At 48.9% G+C, this 21,216-nt stretch overlaps 1 protein-coding gene across 3 annotated transcripts in view; it reads right to left on the bottom strand.

Moving 5' to 3' along the window:
• TACC1 (transforming acidic coiled-coil containing protein 1) overlaps nt 1-21,216 on the bottom strand; it is a 66,132-nt gene that overhangs the window by 42,735 nt on the left and 2,181 nt on the right. The window contains exon 1 of one of the 3 annotated variants that reach the window (XM_074981901.1): nt 647-1,009. The exons of the other annotated variants lie outside the window; for them this stretch is intronic. Coding sequence (XP_074838002.1) covers nt 647-798 — 152 coding nt within the window. The 5' untranslated portion in view covers nt 799-1,009. Of the gene's footprint in view, nt 1-646; nt 1,010-21,216 lie in introns of those variants that run through there. 3 annotated transcript variants of the gene reach the window in all.

The following is a 21,216-nucleotide window of genomic DNA, read 5'->3' as shown; positions in this document are numbered from 1 at the left end:
CTGGGTGGCCATCTATCAGTGATTAATCACGGAGCACCATTACGCCTTGGTGACTTCCGCACAGACTGATTTAATGTGAAAACACCCCCTGGCTGTCTCAGCATGGGTCGCTGACCCCTGGGACCCAGCATCTCCGGGCAGCTCCTTCCTTCTCAAGCTCCCGCTGCTCTGGCTACCGGGAAGTTCAGAAACAAGCCTTCACCTGCGTGTTTCCTGTCCGCTGGCATTGCTACTCAGAGACCACCAGGTCAGAGCAGCTGTGTCGCCCGCCAGACTGCCCCACCACAACTCCCTCCCGCTCCGACTGCTGCAGCTTGAAATCTGCGAAGCTGAGCGTTTCCGAACAGGAGTGCAGATCCCCAGGGGGAGCTGGGAACTACCAATGCCACTGCTACCCGTTGGGTCTGGGGAGCCGCAGGCCGGGGCAGAATGAGCAAAGCCAGATGGACAGGCTGAACAGTCCATGCACGGAGCAGCCACCCAGCTTGCAGGAGAAGCTGACAAGCAAGGCAGGCGCGGCACATAGCGTTTTGTCCCCGGAAGGATGCATCGTGCTACGAATGCCATGACACGTGCAAGTCAGTGGGCACTGAAGATTCAAGTTCCAGTGCCGAGCCCTAGCAAAGCAGGGATGCTGCATACTTGCCTGAAACCCAGCGACTTGGTCTCTGCCTGCGAGTCATCCTCCTCTAGCTCTCTCTCCACCCCACCCTCCTCAGCACCCCCTCCTCGCACAGCAGACCACGTCCACTTGGCCCACTGGACTGGGGAGAGGATCTGCCAGGGGCTGAATGCCATGAGAGCAGCTTTCCTGGTTCCGGCTGCTTCAAAATGGAGGGAACCGGTGACAAATGCCTGTAAGTCTTTCTAGCTGAGGCACGGATGTGGTTAACTGTGAACCATCGGATCCCCGCTCTCGGCAGCTTCCTCTGGGTCAGGCTGCTGGCAGAACCACGGAGAGGCTTCCAGATGCTGCTGCCGAAACTTAAACGGCCGCCGTGCCTGGCACTTCCACACAATGGCAACAGGGAAAAAAAGCAGCAATGTGTCCCAGATTCCCCCGGCTCTGCCCCAACCCTCGTCAGCAGAACCTGCTCCACCACCTCAGGCGTCCTCGCTCCATCGGAGCCCCCCTGAATCCTAGAATCAGCTGGCTGCCAGATAACATACTGTACATTCTCCCAAGAGCCTCCCCCTCGGACTGTACTACTCTCGCTGGCAGGGAGGACGCCTGTCTCTGCGCCACCCAGCCTTGTCGCGCTGGGAGCTTAGTTCCCCTGCTGCTCGGAGGCTGGTTGTGGCCGATTTGCGGGGGGAAGCGAGCAAGCTTCAGGCTTGCTAAGTTGCAAACACCACGCGCAGAGAAGGGAAGAGGAGAATTCAGAGTAACTCCCCCCCGCCCCCCCATGCCATAGCAACAGTCTCTGCTCTGGGAGTGAGTAATCACTGCCGTTTAGTCGGTCATGGCATTTATCCTCCCTCCTGCTTTCTCTAGCACAAATTTCCCTAGGATACCAGGGAACAGCTGTGTACCGAGGCCCCAGCGCACCTCTGCTCTCTCTCTGCACCCCATGGGGTCAGGCACAGGTTTGGGAAAGATGTTGCACCCAATGGGGCTGCCTGGAATTTTTTTAAGTCGGTTGTTGAGCTGGACTTTCACCACGGCCTTCTCCCTCCCCAGCCACGAGGTCTCTGCCACAGGCCACTGAGCCCATGGTGAGATCCGAGGGGACAAGGGCAGTTTGCAGGCTGTGCCTGGCCCGGCCATCTAGCAGCATCACTGATATTTATCAGCTAGAGGTTGAAAGAGACGCAGTGCTGTTAGGGTGGGGGATGCTGGGGGTGCAAGGGCCCCTGCGCACATGCACGCACGCACACACACACACACACAGAGCCCAGTGTCAGCCTTGTGAGAATGCACTAGTGTGAAGTTTCCTGTGGGCTTCACTTCTGCTTTCACCAGGGCTTCGCTTGCCAGCTTGCTCACACAGGCTTTTCCGGAGCCAGAGGGCTGCCTGGCTGAGCCTCAGACCCTCTGAATCTGACAGGTGAGCAGCTGGGCTTCCAGCCACGTGTTTGCTGCTTAGGGGTGGCTGTTCAGACCAGTTCACCCAGGTGTGGCCCACTGGGGGGCACTGCTACAGTCCCGCAGAGGCAGTTAATGCTGACCAAGCTTCTGAAATGTCTTCCATGCACTGCTCCCAGCACCTGGCTGAATGTAGGGGCTCAATTCCCCCCAGCCTCACACCACGGCACAGTTGGGAAATGCAGCTGATCCGGTCTCATAGGATCATGCATTGCCCTGTGACAGGGAAGAATGACTGCTTGAAGGCAGACGAGGACTGGTCCCAAAGGCTGGGATCCTCCTCTGGCTCACACCAGCCTAATGCCACAAACGTGCATCTCATTTACACCAGCCAAGGTCAGAGGTGATTCAGCCCAGGCAGTATATATCCTACCACGATGCAGCCGGGACCGAAGGACTTGATGGCTATGCCACTAGTTGCCAACCCAGCAAACACAGTGAAAGGGAATTTCCTCCTCCACCCAGCCCATAGACACCATCTGCAAACTGCCCCCTGGCTTTAAGGAGGCCGCTCTTGCAGATGGGAGTCCCTAGACCCCATCTTTTGCAGGACATGAGGTTTCCTGCTCTACAGCCAGCATAGACCTCTGGGCCTGGCACTGCCACTGAGTCTGCATAGGTTCTCCTCCAGCACAGGACCTCGCTCTCTTTTCAGAGACTTGATGGGCATTTTAGCCACCTCTGGGCAGCCTACCAACTACAGCTCCCTGCATCTCTCCCACAAGCCAAAGAGAAGGCAGCTCGGCTGCAGATGAGTGTTAGGGTGGCCCACTTAAAAGAGAGATGAAGGTGTCTTTGCTATATTGGCCACAGGTAATTTCTAGGGCTGTGTGCCGTGCCCATGGGGAAAGAACAACCTGAAGGTTTTACTATCCAAATCACAAGCCTGCACAGTGCCACTCTTCACAAAGCAGACACTCTCCCTTGCCACCCCTAGGGGTCAACAGCATGTGGGTAGAACAGGGGGCTGGGCAGCAGTATCAACCCCTCCCACCCCCGTCCCGACCTCCAGGGGAATTCCGGCTCCATGCACTTTGGTTGATATTTCCAGCTTTTAAAACCACCCTGGAGGAGCCGCCCTGGGGCAAACCATTTATTTATTAAAGAAAGGTGTTTGTAAAGAGATTCCAGTCCCTTTTGATGTGACCAAGCTCTCTACAAAAACCAGCTCTGCCAGTTCACACCTACCAGGTGGGAACTCTCCACAAACAAATGCCTCTGAGGCTCTCTCATGGGAATTTTCCAGTAATGTGGGATTGGTCATCAGAGCTTAGACAGACTGTCCTGAGGTCATTACTTCCCCTGGACCAGAGTCCAGACACCTCTCAGATGTGCACAGTGGCATGCACAGGAATCCGGCAGCAGGTTTATTCAAAGGCCGGCATGATCAGCTTTGAGCTGAATTGCTGCTAGAACAATCTCAGCTTTCCAGAAGCAGAATGTTTGCAAAGGAAGAGCCCAGCTGCCGGCTGCAATCTTCGCATTACCTCACTGGAAAAAAGTTTGGGTTTCAGAGCTGACTCATCCTCCTTCTTCCCCCACCACTTCCAGAGACATTCTGGGCAAAGGGACACCAACGGAAAAGACTGTGAAACTCAGCTCAGGGCAATGCACAGAACGAACACTGTCCTTGAACAATTCTGTACACAGGCCACGATCCCAGATAGCATCCAACTATTCTGTACACTGGCAACTCATCGCAGTAGTTATGAATGCTTCGACATGAGCATAGGAATTGCAGTGCCAGATCAGAGCTGTGGGCTGGCTAGTTTAGCGATGGCCAGCATCAAATATTCAAAGGGAGATGCTAGAAACCCCACTGTGGAGAACTGCCAACTTCCCCAGTGCAACCCCATTCTGCTAGGCACTCTGCAACCAGAGTAAGAGACACAAGACAGGCAAAGGATGGAACGGGGGAGAAAGGCGAAGGAACTTGTCCAAGGTCACACAACAGGGCCAGAAATAGAACCAGCTCTCCTGACACCCAGTCGAGTGCTCTGTCCCCTGGGTCACACTGCTTCCCATGGGAGCTCCTGTGATGTCATGCAGCATACAGGTACTCCTCATGCTGCGACAGAGCACGGTGAAAGCTGAAATGGTGGGACACAGGCTGCTAAAAATTGCTGTCTGCAACATGTGGGAGGTGTTGCTTGCCTGGTGTGCAGAGCACCCGCTGCCACCAAGCAATGCCTCACCCTCAACACAGCTATTTATGTTCACATTAGCTGAGTGCTCTGGGCAAGGTTCCCTCTAATTTTTTCCATCCCCGTGTGGAATACATTTTGTTACATGTAGCAAAGCATATGCAGATGTGAACCACCCACAGAAACACATGCTGCACTCTGTCGGTGGCTGGGGAGGCTCTGCTAATCAGCTGGGTGGCCCCTGAGTCTCTCCTGGGCAGTTGTTGAAATGTTCAGCTTACAGGGAACACCGCTGCAGTGTCTGTACTTTGCATGCTGCCATGAATGTAGCTGTACAGTGAGGTGCTGCAGTGTTAAGTCACTTGTTCAAGGTCACATAGGAAATCAGTGGCAGAGTCAAGAAGCCACTCCAAACATCCTGATTCCCAGCACTAGGCTTTAACAACAAACCCATCCTCCCGGCTGGCTGGTTACAATCGGAATGGGACTCAGTGGTTTTCCCTGGCAGTGTATGCACTTTTGGGCTGCAGAGTACAAGTTGATGGGCGGAGGGGCGGGGAGATCTTTACACAAGCGGATTTGGAGAGCTGTGATATGACCCCTCTGTGCTCCACACAATAGTCTGAACACCGCCCCCCTTGTCACCAGCTTCCTGAATTGCTATTGATGCAAGGCCTGTACTCGTGTGATTGCACTGCTGCATTTCAAAACAGCCCCCGGCAACTCGGATTTCCTGCCAGTGGCTGCGCCAAGACAGACGACACTGTGAACGACGAAGCAGTGCAAGATGTCGTCAGGAGGAGCACCAGTCCATCTCGGCGGCAAAGAGGAAGTATCTGGCTCAGCAAATTTCTCTGAACCTCCACTTGTTGGACAGGGATCAGAGACATGTGAGCCAATCGGCAGGAGGAAATTAACAGCATCCTTCTATTGTGCAGGCTGTATGGGCAGTACTGCCAAGTAAGGAGCTTCCGGTCATCCACCGGAGAGGAAGGAGACAGGCAGGGAGGGGGTGGCAAAATCACATGGAATCCTTCTGAGGCTGGTGGATGAGGATGTGAAGAAACCAGGGGCGGTGTAAGACCACAATCAGAGTCCCTTTGACATTTGTTTCTGATAAACAATTAAGACGATACTTGACACAAGACAAACCGTCCCTGCCTGGCAAGGACTCTGGCGCACACAGAGCAACACCCAAGTGAAAGAGCACGGAGCTAGGAGAAGCCAGATTCTGATACGTGCCTTCAGAATCACTAATTGCCACATAGTTTTCATTGTCCTCAGCGGGTGAGATCTGCCAAACAGAAGAGAGAACCTGCCCCTTTAACAGGTACCTGCTACAAGCTACTGAGCCCAGGGAGAGCTCCGAGGGGACACAGGCAATTTGCAGGCTGTTCCTGGCTTGAAGGTCCAGCAGCATCCATGATTTTTATCAACTGGGCGATGGAAGAGGTGCAGAGCTGATGGGGGCACAGATGCTGGGGGAGCATGAGGGCCCCCGTGTGCATGCACACACACACGGCATCACCCTGGTTCTTATGTGAGAATGAGCTGGTGTGAAGTTTCCTGGGGGCTTTGGTGACATATGAGCTCCCCAGGCAAAGTTGGGCAGATGTTTCTGATCACAGCATCACAGGATCATAGGGGAGCCCCGGGGCTCTGCCTCCCCATCTGCAGGCAGGGGAGACTCTCATCCAGCAGGGAGAACAGAAGGTTTTGTTAACTAGAAGCACTCAATACAATCCATCCCTAGGAGAAGGGGAGCGAGTGGGGGCCAGAGCCAGGACACTACCCTTCCCCCTTCTCCGGCATCCCAAGCCAGCAGACACTGCCCCACTCCCAGCTACTGGTCCCAGCCACTCCCCCACAGCTTTTCACAGGCAAAAGGTGCCACCTGGTCACACCCGCCTCCTGGGCTCAGGTTACAAAGAGCATGAGGCATGGTGTACCTCTGGGAGGCTCTCAGAGCAAAACCCCCATAGTCATCTAGGTATGAACACAGTGGCCCAGGAAACTGACTCAGAGGGGTAGCCCTGTTAGGCTGTAGCTTCACAAAACAAACAAACAGAAAACCAAGCCATCCTGGAGCACCTTAAAGACTAACAATTTTATTTCATCGGTAATGCGCTTTCTTGGGGAAGTCCAGCATGTGAAGAAGTGGGTCTTACCAATGAAAACTCCTTACCTAATAAATAAAATTGTTAGTCTTTAAGGTGCTACAGGATGGCTTGTTATTTTCAGGGAAACTGAGGCAGACAAGATTATTATAGGACAATGGAACTCACATGCAACATAACAAGGCAAATAGAATCCCCACACCCAGTCACTGTGATCTGGCCATCCCTGGGCCCTGCTGGGTCCCCCAAACAGCTGATTCCCTGGCTAGCTTTCTTATTCTTTTTCAATTCAAGTCTGAAAACCAGAAGCTGTTTCCACCCAGTGGCAAAGCGACACTGAGATTGAACAGCCACCTGGTTAAAGCTCAGCTCCCCGGCTCCCTCTGCTCCCAGCCGCCTCGCCGGGAGCTTTGCTTCACTAGCCATTGGGAAAGCGATGCTCTCATGTGCTCTTTCCACATCAAGAAGACTGAGCTCCATGGCCCCCGACGGTGCCCGTGCCATCTGGTGACTGACAATGTAATTACACCGTTGCTGCAGCGACACTGGGGTCTGCCTGGCTAGCTCTGGGCATCAGCTTTAATGGAGGCAGAACGGTGTCAATATTTCACCAGACAACCTGGTCAGTTTTAAAGGCTGGTCAGAGCTCAGCATCAGAGCCACCCCATCTGCAGGACGAGGTGGGGCAGCCGCCCCAGGCCCTGTGCTTTTGGGGTCCCACAGCGGCTGCCTGAGCCGTTCTATGGATGAGAGGGGGAGGATTACCTGGGGCAGGGCGGAAGCAGCAGGGGCTTGCCTTCCCCCCGACCCTCCTCCTGCACTTACCACATGGGCAATGTGAGTGGCAACCTGCTCTGCTCCCTTCCGCCATGCTGTGGCCTCCCAGCCGGCTGAGCCCTGCTTCTCGGTGGCAGCAAGAAACAGCCCCCACTCCACATTCCCTGTGGAAAAGTGGGGCTCAGCAGGCTGGGATGGAGCAGAGCAGCCTACTGCTCGTCGGGGTGCGGGGACAAGGAGAGTCAACCCCCTGTCCTTTGCCATGCTCTGCTCCAGGTCATCCCTGGCCTGTTTGGTCAGGAAAGGGTAAGGGGGCAGGGTGGAGAGGGGCAGGTCCTGCACTGCACAGGGGCTTGCCCAGGGCCCTGCACCACATCACTTCTCTTAAAAACTTCAACTGAGGCTGGATAAAATAGGATCTTTTACACATGGCATCACCTAGTGGCTGAACAACGCAATGTAGTCAGCAAAGAAACGGTACCCTGCGTGGAGAATGAGGTCTTTCCTCTCCTCTGGAGAGGGCTGCTCCCCACACCCAGACTGTAAGATCAGGAAAGATCTTTCATGATCACTTAGTCCATCCTCATGCACTCTGCAGGCCACTGAACTTCACCCACTCACTCCTGCATCAGCCTCCGAATCTCTGGCTGAATCACTGAGTACCTCAAATCATTGCTTAAAGCCTTCAACCTACAAAGAATTCACCATTTACCCCAATTTAAACCTGCAAGTGGCTCATGCTCCCTGGTGCAGAGGAAGGTGAAAAACCCCAGGGTCACTGCCAGTCTGGCTTGGGAGGAAATTCCTTCCCCACCCCAGATCTGACCATCATTTGTAGGTGGGCTATGGGCCAGGCTCCAAGTAAAGGCTCCAGGACTGCTGGGCAGCAAATCCATCACTGAATTTTACAAACACAAAACAAAGCGTGTTACAAACAGAGGCCAGGGCCCCCACTACTGCCCAGCAGCACACTGCACAGGCAGGTCCTATTTGAAGACCAGGGAGTAGGCGGGCGCAACCCGCCCACGACTAAAAGGCCCCTCTTAATGGAAGAAGGAGCCCATTAAAAAAAACCATGGCCCCAACAGAGTGCGGGGGACAACTAAAGAGAAAACAGGGATGCGAGTGGGGGTCAGAGGTTTAAAACGAGGGAACCAGAAGGGGACACCGAGCAGAGAACCCCGGACAGCGCCCACTGCCCCTCGAAGGTGTCGAGAGAGGTAGTCTCAGGCTGAGACTCTGAGAGGTAGTCTCAGGCTGAGACAGGGTGGCAGTCCTTAAAAATGGCATAAAACTATAAGAATGGCCATGCTGGTCAGACCTTCAATCCACCTTGCTCAGTAGCCTGGCTCCCGACAGCAGCCAGTGCCAGCTGCCTTTGAGGGAGCCAACAGAGCAGAGCAATTTATCAAGTGACCCACCCCCTGTCACCCATTCCCAGTGGCTGGCAGTCAGAGGACACCCAGAGCCCAGGGCTATGGTTCGGACCTTCTTGGCTAATGGACATCAATGGGCCTGTCCTCTGGGAACTGATCTAATTCGATACTTTTCACCTTCACAACATCCCTGCTGGTGTGACTGTGCGTTAACTGAGGAAGCGCAGTACTTCCTTTGGATTGTTTTAAACCTGAAGCCTGGTTCTGTCTTTGGGCGAGCCCTGGTTCTTGTGCTAAGCGAAGTAGTAACTTTCAGTCTCCCAGCCAGCTAGGAGCATATGCACCGCTATCATACCTTCCCTTAGTCGTCCCTCTTCTAAGCTGAGAAGTCCCCAGTCTTGTCCATCTCTGCTCACGCAGAAGCTGTTCCATTCCCAATCAGATTTGTTGCTCTTCTCTATACTGTTTCAATTCTAATACATCCCCTGAGATGGGGCAACCAGAACTGCAGGGAGCATTCCAGGCACGTGCACTTAGGCTGATACAGTGTCAGGATGATATTTACTGGCATTGGAGTAAAGCCAGGACCAAACTCCCTTTGCTCTTTACAGGAATCAGGGTTAGCAATAGCCTAAGAGTCTCTTCAGTGGCTTGATACAGCCACAGGATCCACTGGGATGATCCTCACAGACACACGAATCCAGTGGCCAGTTCCCATCTGCAGCCTACGTGCACAGCACTACCCCAAGAATCAGGCCCCAGAGCTTTGATTCCTCAAATCCTCCTTCAACTGGCAGCCTAGGAACACTCTGTGCAAGACAGTAAAGTAACACTCGTTATACTGCTCTGTTCTGTTTAATATCTTCGTCAATGATTTAGATAGAGAGCATGCCTGCAAAGTTTGTGGATGATACCAAGCTGGGAGGGGTTGCAAGTGATTTGGAGGACAGAGTAATAATTCAAAACGAACCAGATAAACTGGAGACTTGGCCTGACGTAGATAAGAATTTCAATAAGGAAAAGGGCAAAGTACTCCACCTAGGAAGGCACAATCAACAGAATGGGAAATGACTGTCTGGGAAAGAATACTGCAAAAAGTATCTAGGGGTCAGAGCAGAGCACGAGCTAAATATGAGTTAACAGGGTGACCCTGTTGCAAACAGAGCAAACATCTTTCTGGGATGTATTAACTGGAATGTTGTAAGAAAGATATGAGAAGTAATTCTTCTGCTGTACTCTGCACTGATTAGGCCTCGATTGGAGTATTGTGTCCAGTCCTGGAAAATTGTGGAGAAGGTCCAGAGAAGATCAACAGACATGATTAAAGGTCTAGAAAACATGACTGATGATGGAAGATTGGAAGAACTGGGTTTGTTTTGTCTGGTAAAAAAAGAAGACTGAGAGGGGACATAACAGCTTTCAAGTACTTAACAGATGGTCACAAGGAAGAAGAAGAACCTTTGTTCTCCTTAACCTCTGATGATAGGACAAAAAGCAATGGGCTTAAACTGCAGCAAGGGAGGTTTAGGTTGGACGTTAGGAAAAACTTAGTCACTGTCAGGGTGGTCAAACGCTGGAATACATTGCCTGGGGAGGTTGTGGAATCTCCATCACTGGAGATGTTTAAGAGCAGGTTAGACAGACACCTGTCAGGGATGGTCTAGGTGGTGTTTGGTCTTGCTGTGAATGCAGGGGACTGGACTCAATGACCTCTGGAGGTCCCTTCTAGTTCTATGATTCTATGATTTTTTCAGTGGCCCCTGCTTCAGGTCCAGGAGCTAGAATCTCACTTTATGGTCTAAAATGCACATTGTGGACTTATCCCTGCAAGCCTGTACAACCAAGGGTACTCCTTATTGAAGCAGCAATTTTCCTGTGGACAGTGGGGCTTCAAGAATGAATAAGGCTATTCATCGGTCAGGCATTTTCCTGATCACTGCAGTATTCCTCCTCCAGCACCAGGCTGGAGGAAGAAGAGTATCAGGAATAGGTGTTTTGATCCCCACCAACCAGTTCTTGATAGGTTTTCTTTTTGTTTTGATTATTTGCAGAAGACACTGCAAACTGCAAACTGTCAGATTAGTTTCTGGTGCACACACAGCCAGTGATCCAAGGACATCATTTGTACTTTTCATCAACTTTTCCTTTCCCCGCTTCAGCTGTTCAGCTGACTGAGAAAGAGTTCATTTTATCAGTTCTGTCCCTCAGCTGCCTTTCTTTAATTGTACCGACTTTTCTCCAGGTGCAGTTAATGCCAAATCAGCAGTTGCAGAAACTCCACTTAATACACTGCGCTCTATTACCAATAAACAACTGTATAAACCTCCTGGTTTTCTGGAGGAAGGTTGAACAACCCCAGAGGTCATGGTTTCGGTCAGTGAATTTTAGGAACTTCTTCCACACTAGAAGTTATGTGGTCAAAATCTTAAGAGCCTGGTTCAGAAAATTATCAGATTAGACCCCTGAAAAGGCTTTCGAAAATATACCACCAGCTGAGTGGTGAAATCGGGATGCACAGTCCATGCTGGCGAGTCCCAGATCCTGGGCTCAACCTGTCCCTAAGCTTCAGTGTCATCCACAAAGGTATGTTTTAGTGCCTCAGTGAGAGCCCTAATACTGCTGCCCAACACTCAGTTGTCAGAGAATTTCTGCCCAGATTTGGACTTTGTTCCCTGGCCTTCACTTGGTTCTGATAATGGCTTTAGGAGCACTGACTTGCCAGTTTCAGATATAAAACCAAAAGAACAGAAAACCAACATCTGACCAAAAGTGTACCACTCAGGATGCAGCTGGTTATGGCACTGAGGGGATCAGAGATATTTCAGGTGAAAGATGTGTCTGCATTTACAGAGTCCTCTGCAGATACAAAATTTGAATCCACAACAAATATCCAGGAATATCCACATCCACATGTGCATGTTGACTTTGGCATATTACCTTAGATTTGCTTCCTGTTAAATCTTACCAGCCAATTCTATGAGTTTGTTAACATCTGCCTTCTTGGAGTCGCTTGTCTTCATTTAGCAATTTTTTCTCCATTAATTTGTACCATTCCTTAGAATCATGAACTCTTATTGTTTCATGATGATTTCACCAAGCTACCTTCCACCATCTAATTCTTAACCAATCCCCCAGCCATCAGGATTAAATCTAGAACAGCCGCCCCCATACAGACTGAACCTCTCTAATCTGACACTCTCAAGACCTGACCAGTGTCAGACGAGACAATTTGCCAGACCACAGGAGGTCAATATTGTCTTGCTGCATTACCAACACTTCCACTGCTTACTGGGCTCTTAGAAGACATTCGGGGTAAATTACAGCTAAAGAACAGCACAGAAAACTGAGAACGAGGGCTTGTGGCTGTAAACAAACTTTAATGGATCAAGGGAAACTTGGTCACACCCATAATAAGTGGTCATCCAGCTAACTATAATCATGCTGGATTACAGAGGTTGCCAGATAATAGTGCCAGATTAGAGAGGTTCAACCAGTAGTAGCTTTCTCCATTTTCTGTAATAAAAAAGTTATTTTCAATGCATTGCATGAACTTGTTGGCCAAGTGGTCTCCAGCAGTATTATTTTCCCAACACAGGTCTGGGTAGTTTGAAATCCCTCATCACCACTGATTCCTGTATTGTGGATGATTTTTACACTTGTGTTAAGCAAAAGACATCTGCTGTAATATCATCCTTGTCTTTTACCCTGTACTTTTACCCAGAAACTTTCAGCAAGTCTGCATTCCACTTCTATCTCAACCACAGTGCACACATATACATGAATATACAGAATCACAGAATCATAGGGCTGGAAGGGACCTCAAGAGGTCATCTAGTCCAGCCCCCTGCTTCAAGCAGGATCAACCCCTACTAAGTCATCCCAGCCAGGACCTTGTCCAGCCGGGACTTAAAAACCTCAAGGGATGGAGAATCCACCACCTCTCTAGGCAACGCATTCCAATGCTTCACCACCCGCCTGGTGAAGTAGTTTTTCCTAATATCTAACCTACACCTTTCCCTCTTCAACTTCTAACCATTACTCCTTCTTCTGCCATCTGACACCACTGAGAACAGTTTCTTACCCTCCTTTTTAGAGCTCCCCTTCAGGAAGTTGAAGGCTGCTATTAAATCACCTCTAAGTCTTTTCTGTAAACTAAACAAGCCCAAATCCCTCAGCCTATCCTCATAGGTCTTGTGCTCCAGACCCGTAATCATTTTTGTTGCCCTTTGCTGAACCTGCTCTAGCAAATCCACATCCTTTTTATACTGGGAGGCCCAAAACTGGACACAATATTCCAGATGTGGCCTCACCAGTGCCGAATAAAGAGGAATAACTACTTCTCTAGATCTGCTCGAAATGCTCCTCCTAATGCACCCCAGTATGCCATTAGCTTTCTTGGCTACAAGGGCACACTGTTTACTCATATCCAGCCTTTTACCCACCATAACCTCTAGGTCCCTTTCCATCGTACTGCTGCTGAGCCAGTCGGTTCCCAGCCTGTAACAATGTTTGGGATTCTTCCGTCCCAGGTGCAGGACCCTACACTTCTCCTTATTGAACCGCATCAGATTTCTTTTGGCCCAGTCCTCCAATTTATCCAGGTCCCTCTGGATTCTCTCTCTACCCTCCAATGAATCTACCTCTCCCCCTAGTTTTGTGTCATCCGCAAACTTGCTGAGGGTGCAACCCAGTCCCTCATCCAGGTCATTAATAAAGATGTTGAATAACACCGGCCCCAGAACCGAACCTTGCGGCACTCCGCTTGAAACAGACCACCATCCAGATATTGAGCCATTGACCACTACCCGTTGGGCCAGACCATCAAGCCAGCTTTCTATCCATCTTATAGTCCAAGGATCCAATCCATGTTTCCTTAACAATACAAGGCAGAACTCCTCCCCCACCCTTTGACCCTGCCTGTCTCTCCGGGACAAGCTGTACCCTTCCATACGAGTCATATGAATGAGCCCCCCAAGTTTCTGTGGTGCCAATTATGTCAAAATTGTGATGATTCACTAACATTTCTTCTTCTTCCTGTTTAATCCCAACTGTTAATTCCCTATTTATCTCTTGTGCACTTTAAAGGCAATAACCACTAGAGGGCACCAATGGATGGCTTTTTCAAACGATGACTTGTGTTTAAGTTAAATCTGGTGAAGTGAGTCTTTGCCCATGAAAGCTTATGCTCCAAAATATCTATTAGTCTATAAGGTGCCACAGGACTTCTTGTTGTTCTCAAAGATACAGACTAACACAGCTACCTCTCTGATACTTGCACTTAACACTGCAGCTCTCCCTTCTGGCCATACACTTAAATCTCTCTGTAGGCGTGTCTGCGATGCAGAGTACAGACAGAAACAAGTCACTCTGCTTAGGCTACATCTACGTGAGAAGCCTCTAGCGACAGAAGTCACTGTTGGAAGGGATTTCCCAGCAAAACTTCTGTTGACAGATTGCGTCTACACATACAAGCAGACTGAAAGAGCAATCCGCTCAGACTGCCCGGCCCTCTCTTGACAGAGCAGCTGACGGGAAGCTCTGCAAACAGGGGTGCCCAATGAACCGGAAGCCCTGTCTGTCAACAAAAGGGCCCCAGAGCATCTAGGTGGCAGTTTTGTTGACAGAACACTCTTGAGAGAGACGTTGTGCCTGAACGGGGAGAGGTGTAACACTGCTGGCGGATGTGCCGGGTTTTGTTGACAAACTATCAACAAAGCACATTTTCCATGCAGACACGCTGCAGTTTTCCCCTAACAAAAGCCCAGTTTTGCTGGGAAGAGCCTCTCATGTAGATGAAGCCAAGGAGCAAAGCCAGCACCTGCCAGTGGGTTTATGGGAAAAGGCTTCAACACTCATATATCATTTCCTGCTTTGAGCATGTTTATATTTGCTGGTAACTGGATAACTTTCCCCAGTCAGCAACGGCAAACGCTGCAGAACTCCCTTCTCAGAGTGAGTTGAATTTAAAGTGAAAAGCATTGGTTTGGCACCCCCAGTGAGCAAACCCCTCCATTTACCCAGCCAAGAGCACTGTCAGCTTCTCCACTGTGGCATGCCACTACCTGACCTTGGTGGATGGCAGAGAGATGGCAGCTCAGACTGCAAGGCCACTCTGTTGTGACTGCCAGCTGGGAGTGTTTGGCTGTGGATACCAGCCCAAAATGACTAAAGCCAGCAAACCTTCACACCTTGATTACCCAATTGTTCCCAGGTTGGAATGGCTTTCATTCACTTTCTCCCTGTGCTTGACTGGCACCCGGAACTGCAGGCAAATCCCATCGCGGAACTCCCAACCAACCTATGTTCTAGGCCAGTGACTCCCAACCTGCAGTCCGTGAGGGTATTTGCAGGGTGGGAAAAAAAAAAAAGATAAATCAAAATGCTCACAGAAGATAAGTTTTAAATAAATTTCAAAGTTACCATCATTATTTTTAATTTAAGTAGCTTCCAGTAATGTCATTAATGGCTGTCCAAAAAAAACTACTTTGTGATTTCCTTTTTCGTTTAATGAAGTGTAGACAGTGGCTAGAATTGGCTTTGCTAGGGCTCCATGAATGGTATGGGGGGCGCAACTGGGGGTCTGCACTAGTGAAAAGGTTGGGAACCACTGGCCTAGGCACAACAGCTTAAACATCTGCACTGCCCATTCCTGAATTTTACTTCCTTACCCAAAACGTTCTACCCTGGGCCTTGCAGCCTGTAATTAGTCCTATTACTCAGCACCGCCTCAAGAGCAGAGTTGTGCTGTAACCATAGTTACATAACATTTTGTTGTTGCTAGGAAATGTGCCAGGACAAGAGGCTCTGATGAAACCATGAGGAATGCTGCGTACGGGTGCAGGAGGGGAGTGCTGTGCCTGCTGTGCTGACAGCTGCCTTCAGGAACATTCGTATCTAACCTCCTCCCCGGCCCAACAGGGCAGCCATGCAGTTGGGATGCTGCTGTTGCCAACGTTTGATGATTGCCAGTTTTGGTCTCTCAAAGGGAATGAACGTTCTGCGCCTGACCTCGGTGTGGATGTCTTTGGTGATAACGTCTGCAGAGACAGCGGTAAAGAGAGCCCGCGGCTGTCTTCTAGGTGCGATGCTTTGGCGCACACTCCAGCTATTGCGAAGGGCAGCGTGGCAGGCATGGCTGTCCTCTCAGCTACCGACTGCCTCGTGGAGGGAATGCCCAAGGGCAGCAGAGGTTATTCTCCAGGGACTATGCAGCTCTTGAGATTGCCACCAGCAGGCATCAGATGGTAACGAGGACTCTTGATCACAGCTGATCTGGGCATATTAGTACAGGTAGAAGTTTCTGTTTCCAGTCCTTACTCCCTTACAGAGGGGACCAAGTGTGAGGATTCCAGGGAGGGCACTAGCCCCTCCCCTGCTCTTCCAATGCCCCACCCCTTCCTCGCCCATGCCCCTCCCCATTCCCACCTCTGCTCCGCCCTCTCCCCCCCATCCCTGCGAAAGCCCACCCACCTGTTCCTGCCGAAGCACCAAGCTGCTTCCAGTGAGTGCAGGGAAGTGCTAGGAAGCTCACATTGCTCCAGGGGAGGGGCAGGACCACCCCCACACTTATCAGAAGTGGTACAGTGCTGACGGTGAGTGCCAGGGGGAAGATAACACCGGGGGGTGCATGTGACCACTTATGCACCCCCCCCACACGTCACCTATGGCCCTTTGCCTATCTGCTTCTCTTACCCTTAGATTCAACCTTATTCAGTAAGTGCTGAATCCTGACCAGCTGACGAGGCATACCAACAAAGCCAGCTCATCGTTTGGCAGTCGGTCAGGCAGAGTCTGGCAGCAACACAGCATCAGGCGTCAAACCAAATTAAAAGTCTATAGTGTGGCTGTGCTTTCCAACGCATTGTAGGGTGTGAAACCTGGACTTGCAACAGCCTTCACGTTAAAACTTCCAGAGTCATTCCACTTACAACATCTGCGTGCCATACTCTGCATCCCACAGAGGAATTAAGTTACCCCTAATGAGCGTAGTCACTCTGCAAAGAATGAAGCCACACTTATCACTTACGCTGAGGAAGTGGGTCTTACCACGAAAGCTCAGAAGCTAATAAATGTGTTAGTCTCTAAGGACCTACAGGACTGCTTGTAATTTGTGAAGTTACAGACTAACATGGTGAACCCTCTGAGACAAATTCAGTGTTTGCCTTAGCCTCACAATCAGCTGTAGGGTACAATTCGATGTAAACTACCAAGGGAAGGGAGAACTTTTCAGGTTTTAAGACAGTGGTTCCCAACCTTTTCGCTGGTGCAGACCCCCAATCACCCCTCAAACCATCTGTGGACCCCCAATCGCCCCCATACTGTTTGCAGACTCTTATCAATGCTAATTCTAGCTGCTATGTGCACTTCATTAAATCAAAAAGGAAGAGATTTTTGGACAGCAGAGATTTTTGGACAGCAATTAATAACATTATTGGAAGATATTTATTTTAAAAATAATAATTGATTGTAATTTTGCAATTTATTTAAAACTTATTTGCTATGATCATTTGTATTTACCTTTTTTTTTTTCCACCCTGCAATATTCTTACAGACTTTCAGGGGTTAGTGGACCCCAGGCTGGGAACCACTGTTTTAAGAGAGACAGCTGAGAGTTCAGATTCAGTTAAAACTGACGTGTGCCAACTTTCTGGGCTGCTCCACAGAATATGGCTTAAATTAATGGAAGGCAAATTTACACCAGCCATCTTTTCTGCACAGAGAGGTGGCCGTGTTAGTCAGTATCTTCACAAAACAAAAAAGCAGGCCTGTAGCACTTAAAGACTAGCAAAATGATTTATGAGGTGATGAGCTTTCATGGGACAGACCCCCTTCTTCAGATATGGGCAAGTGGGTCTGTCCCATGAAAGCTCATCCCCTAATAAATCATTTTGGTAGTCTCTGAAGTGCTACAGGACTGCTTTGTTCTTTTATGCAGTGCATAGTCATCCTGTAGGATGCCCTGCCATGTACTACAGCAGAAATGCTAAACAGGGACTGGAGATAATGTTATGACTAATAACCACCCGTGTCATTTAATGGGTAAGAGACAGGTAATCAAATCCAGAAGAGAACCTGCCAGAAGGCAGGAAGGAATCCTGCACTTGACAGACAGCATGACACAATGGTTCCAGCGTATCATGGCAGTTTGCCACTTCCTGCTGAGTTGGCAAGATTAAGCCGTTGCCAAAGGAGGATGAAGAACCTGCATGACAGGTCTGCTCTGCTCTGGGAAAGTTTGTGTATTTCTGCACTGTGTGTGAAAGGGACATTGTAAACACAGGCCATTTGTCTCTGAGAAATCTACTAGGTAATGCCCTGGAATTGGGGGCAGGCAGAAAGCAATGTCCTCCCTTCTCAACCCATTATCACCACCTTCTCGCTGCCAGGAGATAGTGAGAATCTTAACTCCATGGGGCATAGAGGGTGCCCAGATGAACCCCAAAGGGACATGCACTGAGGAGGTATGAATAAAACGCTTCTGTCCGTGGTTACCCAGCTCTGAGAGGCGACATTTGCCATTGCTAAAGGTCCCACTGAGAGATCTTTGTGCATCAAGTTAAATAGGTTGTCCCTGCCAAGTGCTGAGAGCCTCCAATGCCATCAACCAAGAAGCAAACCAAGCGTACCAACTAAATCTCTTCTCCCACCATTCTTTTACTAAGAAATTTTAAAAATAATCACTACAGTTTACGTAGGACCTACACAACAAATGAATATTCCTCCTGCTTCTGTTGCTAGAGTTAACGCGCATTTTTGATTTTCACAGGAAGGAGACATCCTACGTACTTTGCTTCCTACTAATGACAGGTAAATTCCTACATGCGTCCCCCTACCACACCCCGCTTCCAGCTATATAAACCCCTGGATTCTGCTTTTCCTCTCCATTTTCATCAGAAGAGGTGGGTTTTACCCGTAAAAACTCATGACATAATCAATCTGTTAGTCTCTAAGGTGCCACAGGAGTGCTTATTATTTATGAAACTACAGACAACACAGCGACCCCCTGAGACTTTTAACACACATAACTCACCCAGGGCTGATCTTCCTGATGAAGAGCTTAGGTTAGGAGATGCAGTGTGACCCAATGGTGAATATTTAGCCCTATAATTCAGAAGAGTTGAGTTCAAATTTTGGTGCTACCACTGATCTGCTGCGTGAAGTTACTTGCTTTGTCTCCTGTGTTTTATCTGTGAAGAATTAAGCTCTTCATAGCGAGGACTGTATCTTGCTCTATACCTGTACAGCCCCTAGCACAATGTGATTGTTATCCATTTCGGATCTCTAGGTAATTACTGTAATACAAACTGTTGACTGACCTCATGCTATCAGCAAAGGGGAACAAAGTCAAATTAATGCAAGGCTCAGTTGGAAATCACTAACTCACAAATGGATAAAGGACAACAAACTACAGCAGACAGCATCGAGAACACAGCTACAAACATAGGCTACATTTGGAATTTTACAGACAAGGGGGGAAAACAACAGTTTGCCTTAGGTGACAGTGTATCTCTCAGATACCAAAAGCAGAAAGGTGCTGACTAGCATTCCCTGTTGGCTGAGAACTTGGGCAGCCACCCAGGAGAGATCTGGGGCTCCTCAGCTGATTAGCAGACCACCCACAGCCACTCACAGGAGGCAGCATCTGTTTCTACTGGCAGTGCACATCCACACATGCTTTGGTGCAAATAATAAAATGCATTCTGCCCACGGAGGGAAAAAAATAGCAGGAACCTGGTGCTGATAGATCTCTAACATAGAGTCACTCTTCTTGGGCCCTCCCAGTCTCTTGCTTGCTCTCATTTGAGGCTGGTTAATTGCTCTAAAACTAGTTTTGCTGGCTGGCTGGAAGCTTATCAGAGAATTAGAATAAGAAGGCAGGGTGGGCGTGGGAATCACAGCAGCAGAACTCCATTGCATGGGTGATGAACTGCTCAGGGTAGGGCCTTTTGTAAAGCAAAAGAGCTTGGATGAGCCATACATTTTCATTATTAATATAGAAAACTAATGAAGTGAGTCTTGCTGAGATGGCAAAGACTCATTATACATCAGGTAAAATACATCAGTATCAGGCACCTTCCCATAAAGAAAAAGCAGTCAAGTAGCACTTTAAAGACTAGCAAAATAGTTTATTAGGTGAGCTTTCGTGGGACAGACCCACTTCTTCAGACCATAGCCAGACCAGACCGGTCTGGCTATGGTCTGAAGAAGTGGGTCTGTCCCATGAAAGCTGACCTAATAAACTATTTTGCTAGTCTTTAAAGTGCTACTTGACTGCTTTTTGTTTTGATAGTATATAGACCAGCACAGCTTCCTCTCTGTTACTTCCCATAAAGGTCTGCCTCTTCCCTAACGCTCAGCTCCATCCTGATCAATATGCCAACTCAGCTCCTCTCCCACCAGTAACGGCCGCATGAATTTCGTCTCATGCTAGGCCATTGTTATTTCTTTCTTTTGGGCACCAGCCTCCGGTTCCCAGACCTTCCACCTTGGACACTAGCTGTTGTACAAATTGATTTGTTTTTTTATAATGAACTGGTCTGTCAGACTTTACTGGGTTTGGCTGGCTTTTGTCACGCCCCTGGCTGTTTATTAAGAATTTTTTGCATATATGTAAGCACTACAAAGCATGCAGCTGCCTTCCCATAGCTGTGGCATGTGCCTTCCTCTTGGGATTTTCTCACATATAAAGTGTTGGCTAATTTGCTTTCAAACACTGTAGCATTTATAGCAAACAATCAATGGTGTGAGCTTCTGTGTGGGATCACCTTCAAGTCACATCCAAGACAGCGCTGTTTATGAAATATTTAAAAAGCCAGGATTTTGCCTGTCTGCATCCAGTGTTTGCAATGCAAACAAGGACTGTCTTGTTAAGTATTTACAACAGGTGAAACTGACTTTGGGTGTACTTCCCTCCATCTCCAAAACCCAGCAGACACATTAACACACTACGGTACACGTATTGCTTAAAACCCGGTACTGGTTATCTAACTTCATAATCAAAGCTTTAACTTAATGCCACGTTTGTCCCACATCTTCTGACTTAGCCTGCAGGTATATTTCATTTTAAAGCTTTTTTAAAAAAGCAAGAGCATACTTTATAACGTTTATATAATCTGGGGTGGGAATATTCTTTTAACATTCAAGAGAAAGTTGGATTTTATAACTGGCAGTATCATTTCTTTCTTGCAGATCACTTTAATCATGTGGTGCTGCTTCTGTTTACAGATTTCAAACTGCTAGCTGAGAACACTGTTTTCTGTATTCTCTGTTTTCTGGACTTGCAATGTACGTAACCAAGTCATAGTCCAACTTGCATGCTATCTTTTCTAGCCACAAATGACAGATAGCAGTGCTATATGTAGGACCCTCCGTCTTAAAATATAAAAGCTTATTCTATTAAAAGGCTGGGTGGGATCTGTTTGTGGGACTGCCACTTTATCTAGCTGACAATTTTCAGGGTTATACTGACAGGTGCTGAGTTTACCAGGCTTCTGCTCTGTTCCCATCAGAGATACAAAATCCCAGCAATGAAGGGCTATTTCATACGCCAAATCAGATTATTTCTAAAGGGCAAAGGCATTTTGAGGACACGTGAAGAATGGACCAGACATATTAGCCGCTTTGAGGAAAAATTCTCCTTCTCTCTCCTAATTGTTCCTCTGCTCTGTTATCATCACTTAGAGCAATAACAATTTCCACTTGTTTTAACCCAGGGG

This window comes from Carettochelys insculpta, chromosome 31 (genome assembly GCF_033958435.1).
Source record: "Carettochelys insculpta isolate YL-2023 chromosome 31, ASM3395843v1, whole genome shotgun sequence".
Lineage (NCBI taxonomy): Eukaryota > Metazoa > Chordata > Testudines > Carettochelyidae > Carettochelys > Carettochelys insculpta.
The sequence above is the reverse complement of the archived record's forward strand: the minus strand, read 5'-3'. Positions and strand labels throughout refer to the sequence as shown.